At 46.0% G+C, this 10,625-nt stretch overlaps 1 protein-coding gene across 1 annotated transcript in view; it reads right to left on the bottom strand.

The window, feature by feature from the left end:
• Positions 1-8,337, bottom strand: part of LOC149871855 (cytosolic phospholipase A2 delta-like) — a 35,028-nt gene extending 26,691 nt beyond the window's left edge. Inside the window, exon 1 of the mRNA XM_090033361.1 lies at positions 6,621-8,337. Coding sequence (XP_089889487.1) covers positions 6,621-6,710 — 90 coding nt within the window. The 5' untranslated portion in view covers positions 6,711-8,337. The remainder of the gene's footprint in view (positions 1-6,620) is intronic.
• Between the last annotated feature and the right edge of the window lie 2,288 nt (positions 8,338-10,625).

The following is a 10,625-nucleotide window of genomic DNA, read 5'->3' on the forward strand; positions in this document are numbered from 1 at the left end:
AGGAGACCTCAGGCCTTCAGCACCCCACCCCACTCACCTCCATGACTGCTGCGTCTACTGGCCAGCTGCTGCCTTGCCCTCAGCCCAGCCCCACACTGTGCTATGAGAGGCCAGCAATGTCACTACCAGCCACTAGCTCCTCCCCAGGGAGGACTTTGGCTGGTAGGCTAGTGTGAAGCAGTTAGTATTTGCTTAGGATTTGGATTCAGCCAATGTGGGGGCCAGTGATTCAATTCAGTGATTCAAATGACTATCCCAAATCAATTCGGCCGCAGCCAGATCTCTGAATTGAACAGGCCCTATGCCCTGCCTGCCCCCAACCCCATGGCTGCCCCACCTGGCCTCAGTATCTCGGCTCTTTAAAAAAAAGAAAGAAAAGTCTCATACTCACCAGCTTCTGCCAGGCCGGGGGTGGGGGGAAGGGGTGATCCCTGCTGCCCCCCCACTGCCCTGTGCTGCATCGGGGGCTCTGCCACAAGCTCCCATTCCCCATCCGCTATCCCAGCCCCATCAATGGCTGCCCTGCCTGGCTTCAGCATTCCAGCACTTTTTTTTTAAAGCCCCTGCCAGGCAGGGAGGGCCCATCCCTGCTGCCCCCCACTGCCCCATGCTGCATGGGGGGTTCTTCCAGGAGCCCCAACAGTCGCTGCAGCAGCCAGTGAATTTGGAGCTTTTTATTTTTTTAAGTGCCCGTATGCCAGGATGCTGGGGATTATATTGTTGGTAGGTGTGGAGGATGATGGACAAGTTCTATGTTTTGGGGAGGGAAGTGAGAGGGGGCTCTTTTGGTTGAGGGGGAGGTAGGGGTTGTGAGGGGAATAAAGGTTTTCATGAGAAACATACATATCCTGGAATGGTGCTGGGGGGTAGGCAGGGGGAAAGGGGGCGTGGGAGGCAGGGCATGCAGGTGTCAGTGGGAACAGCTGGGTCCTTCTCCATGTCCTGGCACTCAAGGTGGGGTCAGAGCTGGTGCAGCAGGTCTTCAAAAGGTGGTCTGGGTCATCCAGAACTTGTCAACCCAGTGCTTATCATCCTATTCCTGCAGCACGTGCTGCCACCAGTCCCAGCTTGCACAGCGGGCCCAGAGGGGGTGGACGGCTGGTGGGACAGGAGGGCAATGGTGGTCCCAGAAGTGGCATCCTGGAGACCGTTTTCACCATGGCTAGTGGCATCAGCTGTGCAGTAGCAGAGGCCCCAGAAGGCCATGTACCAGTCATCCAACAAGTGGCAGAGTGGGTGGGGGAGTCAGGCAGTGCAAGGTGGCCAAGCACCAGGCATGTGGAACAGAAGCAGGCACATAGGCCAGGTGTGGCAGCCCTGAAGCATGGAGGACCCTGTCCCTGGGTGCCAGGGCCAGGGCCTGGGGAAGCCAGGGCTGAGAAACACAGCTGTGGCAGAAGCAGAGCAGGCAGATGCTGGCTGTGACTCTGCCAAGTTGCTGTTCTGACAGAGGTCACAGTGTAGAGGGTGTGCTTTTAAGATGGCTGCCAAGTGCTGGCAGCCATGTGTCCACGGCACGGGTGAACAAAATGTGGCCTGTGGGCCGGATGTGGCCCACCAAACCATTCCATCCAGCCTGCAGGGCCCTAAATATTTTAGAAAATTAATATTTATCTGCTCCTGGCTTCCTGTCATGTGGCCCTCGATGGCTTGCCAAAACTCAGCAAGCAGCCCTCAGCCCAAAATAATTGGCCGCCCCTGGTCCAGAGGGTGGAGTTCCCCCAATGGGCACAGGGGGACATGGCAGGGCTGGAGCGACTTGGAACTAAAGGTAGTCCCAAGTCACAGCCACAATTTATACATATATATTTGTCTGCTCCAAAATCCAGCAGTTAATCGAGTCTAGTCTGCATGCAAGCTGATGCACCTGGCGCTGCGTCACATACATAGCAGGCTCACCTTTCAGAGCTTGGGTTGAGGCCCAGGCTTGAGAGCCTGCTGTTTTGATCCACCAATCAGGAGGCAGCAGGAGAACTAAAGTCACGCCCCTTTCCTGAGGGGAGGGGGAGAAGAGGTCTCTGGGACCTGATTGAAGACTGTAAACTGTCAGGTCCGGAGGACTGCAGGGGCGGAGCCCTGGAGCTGCGTGCCCAGCACGAGGGGCAGATGCAGCGAAGGACTCAAGAAGAGCGCAGCCAAGAAAAGCTGGGAACTCTCCCCCAGCAGGCAATAGGCCAGGCCCAAGGCTCCTGAAGCTGCCACTGGAGAAGCGGCCCTGGGAGCGGTGTGAGACTGCTCAGGCTGTTGACGGCGCACAGGGACGGCACGCAGAGACCCGGCCCTGGGAGCAGTATGAGACTGCTTGGGCCCATGATAGCGCACAGGTCAGTGCACAGAGCCCAGGCTTTGGGAGCCGCAAGCAGCGGCTTGAGCCTGCAACCCCGGCAGGGCCAGCAGGCCGCACACTGAGCGGGGCAGCGCATGGGGCAAAGACCTTGGGGCTGCAGTGAGGCGGCTCAGGCCCCATCTCCCAGCAAGCAGCCATGTTCCACAGTGCACAGGGCAGCGCACAGGCCCGAGCCTTAGGAGCCAAGGAGCAGCGGAGGCTGCTTGGGTTAACCACCTGGCGTGAGGATGGCAGGAGCCTGAAGGGCCTGTGCTAAGAGAGCCCTCAGTGCCGAGCAAGGGCACGGGGAAAAGGTAGTGCTGCAGCATGAGGCCCAGCACCCAGGAGCCAGCAGCAGTGGTGCAGCAGTTGAGAGGGGCTGAGCCAGTGCCTCAGAGTGGGGCACAGGGTGGAGAGGAGCCCAGAGGTGCAGGAGAGGCCTGGAGAGGTGCTCCAGGAGAGGAGACCCCATTGAGCTGTGCCCTGACCACTGCCACCTGAGGGAGCATGAGTTATTGGGCCCTTGGGTCCCACAGGGGAAAGATATTTGGGGTGGGCAAACCCTGAGAAGGGGCTGAGTGAGCAGGTCCCCCCCCACCTAGTCAAGGCCCTAAGGGCAGGGGCCCCTAGTGCTTCCTGGACACCCCCCAAAGGACCCCATTGGAAGGAGGGCTATCTTGTGCCATGGGTCAGGGACTATATTAAGGAATAGATGTTAAGATGGGTCATGTTTGCATCTTATATTTTGTAATTGAAATGTCGTATTGTGATGTTGTAAATAGTGTTATTTAGGGTTTGACCTTGGTTATTGGGTAGTGTTCACTGTGTAAATATATGTATATGATATTTAGTTTAATGTTTATGTATATTATAACTTAATAAATTGTATATAGTTAAGAACTTTGGGCTTGGCCTAACTCTAAAGAGGCAGGAGGGATCTGCTTGAAATTCTGGCATCCGTCTCACAGCACCCCCTCCTGCCTACCTATCCCATTCAATTGAAAATAGGGCACACCCTTGTGTACCCAGGTTACACATATATTTGTATAAATGGTGACGTGCATCAGCACTGTGAAAATGTCAGTGGTGAGTTTTAGTTCAAAAGTGTGCTGCCGCCATTTTCTCAGCACCTACGTGCATTTTGCCTTTTATACAAATGCATGTGCCGTAGCACCAGGAGCTTTTTTTAAAAGCACCCGACATCGTGGCACAAGCATATGTACTGCCAAAAAATGCTTAATGAGCATTAGTTTAATATGCACTAAATTTAAGCACACTTAAATTCATGTGTAGACAAGCCCACTATGATTAAAGAGAGAGCCTCACCTAGGAGCAAGGGTTAGATTTTATATCAGACAGCAGGGGTTTTCAATCTTTTTTGGTTAGTGTACCCCTGGCGGCTGGTCCAGAAGTGGGGAGTCCCCCGACAGCCAGTCAAGAAGCAAGGGGGGAGAAGTCCCTCAGCAGCCGGTTGAGGAGCAAAACCGGAAGTCCCGGTGGCTTCTCCAACAAACTGCCATGTACCCCATGAGGCCTTCCAAAGTACCCCCAGGGGTACGCATACCCCCGGTTGACAACCCGTGCCATACAGCATGCAGCACGGAGGTGGCATATAAGGATATTCACAGCTTGTCCTAGATTTGTAAACCTTTAGTTGTTAATAAAACATTAGTTTGGTTCATTTCCCAAAGCAGTTTATTCTCCTGTTAGCTGTCCATATTTGTTCCGCATGTAAGATTATACAACTGTTATTTTGCTTTATCCTGATCAAAGGTTGGAAATAAGCAACTTGCAATCAGAATCATAGTGCTGTCATGAGTTTTACATTTGTTTTAAACATCTGCTGACTTCTTGTGAATGGTGGCATCTTAATTCACTGTCTTTTTTGCATGACTAAGGATTATTTTATTAACTGGATTTTATTAATGATTAATCTTGCAACTTTTACATTTCAGAACAACGTGCACCTTCAGAGGAATTGCAGCCGGTTTAATAAAAATCTAAGCTCTTGACCATTCAGTAATTTTCTAACTTACCCTTAACTTTCAAACCATTCACAAAGTATTCAAATCATCCCAGATGTGGCTGTAAAATCCTAAAATATTCTGCACTATCCTTTTCTCCATTAGATAACCCAAGGTAACACATTTTCAAAACTGGTCCAGTTTATCTTGGAGCAGAATTTTTTTCTTCCTGTGAAAGGCTATATTTTAGTTCTGTTCATACATTTCCCTTTCTCTTTTGTATGTAAGGTTATCTTTCCTGCTCCTTGCTGAACTCCTCTCTCACAAAAGATCTGACAAGAACCAGGTAATTCATGGCTGTTCAGGCACAAGCAATGGTACAGTGAGAGTCCCAAGGTCAAAACTCTGATCCAAAAAACTCCTTTATTACCTAGCCTTCACAGTACTTACATTCAGTACTTGCCTTCTTGTTTATTTTGAACATTTTCTGAGAAATTAAGAGAGTTCTACTTCTGCACATGCTCAGAACTGAGCATCTTCATGCTTATTTCCTCCCTCAGCCCAATCGGACATCAAACCTACAAAGGTATTTTTCCACCTAAGTCCGGTGAGAGGGCTGATGTGGCAACCATGCTCAGAGCACACCACTACAATCAAGTTCCTCAAAAATGTACTTGTAATTACTTAATTCTAATACACAGCTGAAAAAGGAGCTTGAGGTGGTAGTGCTATTATCACCCTACCTTTTATTTATTAACCTACTAGATAGAGATGTCTCTCAGGAAGTGGGAGATATGGGTTTAATTGCTTCTTCAGCCTGAGGCTGCTCAAACCCACATCTATTTCCAGGAGAGTGCCCTAAACCACAAGGCTTTAGGCTATTCTGGGTGAGAGGGATTCTTCCACCCTTCCTGTAGAAGCTGTGTCACTATGCAGCCAAAAATGCAGAAGTCACGGGAGCCAGAAGGAGAGGACAAGTAGGGTGGAGAATCCCTCTGTAGCTGGAGGATTGGTAAGATATTCAGGTCCAAGGATGGAATCCAGATTCTAGTCTCTGCTACAAGGACTGTCCATGCAGTTTACATTTAAAAAGATATATCTTACAATGCATCACACACTTAGGCACCAGTTAGTTATTCTATGTCATAACTTGCCCTGGTAAAAGAGAGTCCAAACATACCATTTCCTAAGAGTAGGATACAAGATTGGATCACTTACTTTCAGCGTGAACAATCTTTTTCTCCAGAACAGCCTCGGAGATTAAGCATCTGCTGGTTCACAACTGAATTTGTCACCCCAATCACTCAGGAAACCTGGCTTCAGTAGTTTATTAAAAGAAGTAACACCATAGATCATGGTTCTTAATTTAGATCTGTTTCTGGCTGTTTTGTCTGACTACAGCTCTAAAAGGGTGTTCCCTACCTGGGAAAAGTTACTATTTAGCCATCCATTTGTATGGTTATTACCAACTTAATAGCTAAGAGTCTTATTAATGAAATAGCTGCTACATTCTCTCTATCATAATAATGCATCACTGGTAAATTTTCTTTAGCCCAGCGCACAATTTTTCTCAACTGCTTCTTATGTTTGCAGATAGGAACAACTCTGAAAACATGATTTTAATCTTTGCATTGAATGCATAGATGAATGAAGTATATGATTACACACCAGAATTAATGGTAGAGTAAGCTATAATAAACAAAGCTAACTGTGTTAGTCTGAAGAAGGTACATCTCTATCTTGCTTTCTGCATATAATAAACAGTAAGAAGAGCTTCTAATAGTATCTTATATTTCTAAAGAGCCTTTTAGACTGAGCAGTCTCAAATCACTTCACAGATGGAAAGCCTCTTGCATAAATCTACGTACAGGAATATTTATAACTGCAGTAGAATTGCACCCACTTATCATATGACAGATGCACGCATTACGTCATTAAGTCCACTGAAGTCAGTGGAATTTACTGAGATGTAGACCGGTATAACTGACAGCAGAGCTTAATCCACTTAAACACTCTAACTGAATTGTCTCTAACATTAATCATTTTTCTTGAAAAAAACTGAAAGTGATTATTATTAGAAAATACACACCCTCAAAGACTGAAAAACATCAGGGTCATCCTGCTGCTTTCCCACTGCTAGCTGGCTAAATGCTTCCTTAGAGCACTCCTTGAAACAAACGCAAGATTCAGTTCTCGTGATCTCCTATTAGCAGCACATCTCCACCTCTCAGAGGACCCAGAGTGCATTTTTTGAGACTTGCTATATAATTCCTGAATAGCCAGGTCTCTGTCAAATTTTAAACACAGGAAACCTTTATTAGTTTTCATACCTTAAGCATTGCAGTCTCTGTGATTGGCAGGATAGATGGGAAAGGTGACACTTGATCAGAAAGAGCTATTGTGTGCTGGCCAACAGGCATGCCCACAGCTCGTCACTCACTGTTAAATACTGTGCGCTGCATGACAGGTTTAATTCATGCAGACTCTGAGCTCCACCCTCTCTAACTCCTACATTTCAAAAAGCATATTCCTTCAATGCATCTCTTATCCAAAAATGCCTACCCATAAGAACCTCAATATCTTCTTCCCTGAGGGAAGAAGACAAACAGCAGTATCAAACACTGACCTCTCAGACGGCAGGTGACCATTTCCATATTCATCAGGGTGAATCCCAACAGTGCCACTCTCTACTGAACTTGCAGAGGTTTATGGCCAAAAGGCATGTCTACTTACCAGGAGGATATGAGCTCAGCACCATATGACATCTACTAAATATCACAGCTTCTGTTAGGTGATTGAAAATCTTCTGAGATGCTGCAAGCTCTGGTGTTTAAACTTTTGGAGACAGTCTGTACCAGCTTAGGAACAACGGAGTACTTCTGTGGCATTCAAGGAACAGGCTGCTCCTTCCTGTGCTCAGGGTGGAGTTAAGGCAGGCTGGCGCCTTTGCTTTATGCCCTAGAAAATTCCCAGCCAGTAAAATTCCTAATCTACACTTACCTTATGGATTCTTTATAAATGCCTCCTATGGCAAGTTTCTTTACCTGTCTAGCTCAGCACTCAGGCTACTCAATATTCCTCTCCATGTTATGGACACTTCCACCTTTTTGACCACTATAAAAATCAGACTTAAGAGATAATTTCTGGTAGTAGGTTGACAGTGCGGTACCTAGGGCAGCTTACGAATAGGAGGGAGGTTGATGGTGATGGTGTGTTTGCCCATTGTGACAGGACTTAATACACAGCTCCTGACTACTTGAAATATGAATTAGGGTACAGATGTGACATGATTACTATGGAGTAATTTATCCCAGATTTTACTCGACAGTACATTTACTACATGGGAAGGAGTAGACACATAAACAGCTTTCCCAAACTGACTGCCAGCAAGAGTGCATCTAGGATTTTGAAAAAGGAGTGAAGTCATGATCAAGCCCTTCACGTCCATGGCTGAGAGAACATGGTAAGCACTGTTGCCTGACCAGTGACCACCCAGCTCAGGAATTGGGGCTGTGCAGTTCAGCCACAGCTTGGCTGCCAGTAGTGTGTGCTATTACAGTGCCTGGAGATAAGGCAGTTCAGAAGCCAGTTTACACAGAGCAAATGGGTACTCAGATTGAACTGACTAGGGGAGCAGACACACAACTGGTATACTGGTATAACACCCCACCTTCTGAGAGGTACCTTTTCCATAGAATGAAGTGATTTACCCTAGTGTAAAGCTCCGTATTGTACATTTGGTGCACTTTTTATTATGAAGTAGTTCATTTACTCTGTAGCAAACATATTGTTTGTCCACACCTCTTGTTACATAGTAACAAGCTTTGAGCATTGTAACTATAGCTTTGAGACTATAACTTTCATAGCATCTGACAAAGCAAACTGTTGCTGCCAGAAGCTTACCTCTCTCTAAATTAGTCTATAAGGCACCACTTTTTTTTCTTTTTTCATTTGGCTGCTAGACCTAGGTCCCATCATAATAAATTAGATAACAGAAATCTGACTTGCAACTACCTTGGTCAAACCCATTCTTTGCAGTTTCAACTGGCTTTCTATTTGGTTGTACCTCCAACTCCCCAGTGTCTTCCACTCAGCCTTCCCCCTGCTACTGTCATTCCCCACCCCCCTTTTGTTTCTTTTTAGTTTATCTTCTCCATTCTACCTCAAGGAAAAAAAAACACTGAATGTGCTTCTTGTCATCACCTTGTCCATTCTGCCTTTTATTATTATATATTGTGTCTTGTCTATTTAGACTGTGAGCTCTTTGGAGCCAGGCATTTTGCTGGTATAATACCTAGCATGATGGAGTCCTGTTTGACAGGGTCAAAAGTACAGCTGTAATGCACATGACTAACAGTAATAAAGTAAAATGTGCTAAAGACCAAGGATCAAAGAGTGTGTTTTTTTAATGTAATACTTTTACCTCCTGGAGATTTAAGCATAATGTTTGTAAATTCTATCAAAATGATGACTGATGATCTTTTTTGTGTCATTCTTTCACACAGTGAGATAGGAACCAAAAGGAGAATTTAAATATTTACAATAAAAAGTTGCACACTCCATGTCAAGTGTCACAAGATAATGTCCTGCAGCTGAGATACAGCTTAGCTGAACTACACATGATCTTGCCAGATCCAGAAAACCCCTCCATTAGCGGGCGTAAGCAGAGAAAGACCCCAGGCACTGTGTAGTCCCTGTGAGCTACAAGGCTCAGCCTATGGTAAGCGGACAGAGTGCTGCCAGTGAGGGATGAGATATGAATGCACAAGTGCTTCATGTTTTTGAAGACTATCACTAGATTAAGTGTCTGGCTGTTGGAAGGTGCTAGTGGTAGCACCCATCCAAAACTCCCCATATTGCACTGTAGGATGGAGCTCCATCCCCTTCCCCCCACAAAAAAACAAGCCATGGAAGATACTTACCCATTAAATGGAAAGGAACATCTGTTTATCCTAAGTGTCCCTTTAAACATCTTCCCTGCCCCCTACCCCACGCCATGTCCTTTTACTCTCTCCTAAATGCCCCTTGTAGCTCCCCATGTTTCTCTTTTACCAGTCAAGCTCCCTTCTCCACTGGCCAAATTCCTCCTTCCTTTCCCATCTTCCTTTCTCACCTTTGCCTTGAAATGTCCCCCTGATCCCCTCCCCAGGGGTCCTCCTACTTACCTTTACAGTAGGCTGTGAAGAACTTCTCGCTTACCTCAGAAGTCACCTTCTCCAGACCACATTGCTGCACTCAGACAGGTGTAGGTTTTGTCTTACATGAGAGTCAGCTAAGCAAGACATTGCTTACATTAGCCCATAGCTAAGCAAGATGTTTGGGGAGAATAAAACATATCAACAAAAAGAAACAGGATGATGCACCTAAGAGTGATATATGCCCTTTGCTGGATGTTGAGCATGGCATGAGCAGGAACAAGATTGGAAGTGATACCGAGGTTTATTCGTTTTCCAGATGAGAAAGTTACTGGGCTGCTTTAACTTGAGAGACATTGGAGTTGAAACAGAATCTATAAGAAGCAGCAGAGAAGCTACCAGGGGAGCAGTGAGTGCAGGACCTCCCAGTGTTGCAATGGGACACTGAAGAAAAAAACAGAACATCGTCACATTTGCTCTGTAGTGACATCCTCTACATTGTTCTGATAGTTAGCTTGTGATGTGCTTGCTGCTTTCACAGACCCGAGGAAGGGCATTTTGTACCTGATTGTCTAATATTTCTCTCAACCATAAGTCGGTCCAATAAAAGATATTACCTCACCTCACCTCACCAATCTTGCATCTATTTAAGCCCTGTTAACAACGACAGGACTATCTCTGCAAAAAGGGGCTCTGAAGATGGGACTCTAAGCAGAGTAGGGATATTATATAGGCTACTGAAATTTGTTCATCTGGGGACTCAAATTAATTTAAAATAAATGTTTAATGTTTGAATTAATTTAAAATAAATGTTTAATGTTTGAATGCCTCAGACTGTGACACAACAAATGGAGGTGCTCCCACAGCAGAATGAACATAGGAACAGATTTCATATACTGGAGCTGTAGCATTTAGTTCATAAAATTCAGTAAAAGAATTACAAGATGTAATGATTTACCTTTCTAGCTGAAGGCAGTCATGCAGATAAATGATGATGCTTTGTCCGTACACAAAATGTCATGTTCTCATCAAATTCTCAGTACATCGTACGCCCATGATGACCTTTCCATTTCTAGATTCTCTCTTTGATGTCAGAATCCTTGTTTTTTTAGGACACCCATTCTCAACCATGCCACAATAACCTAGGGTGCCATAAGATACTTTTAAGGGTGCTGTGCAACACTGGCACCATTAGATGTG

This window comes from Crocodylus siamensis, chromosome 2, assembly GCF_052110815.1.
Source record: "Crocodylus siamensis isolate JL-2025a chromosome 2, ASM5211081v1, whole genome shotgun sequence".
In the NCBI taxonomy this organism is placed as follows: domain Eukaryota; kingdom Metazoa; phylum Chordata; order Crocodylia; family Crocodylidae; genus Crocodylus; species Crocodylus siamensis.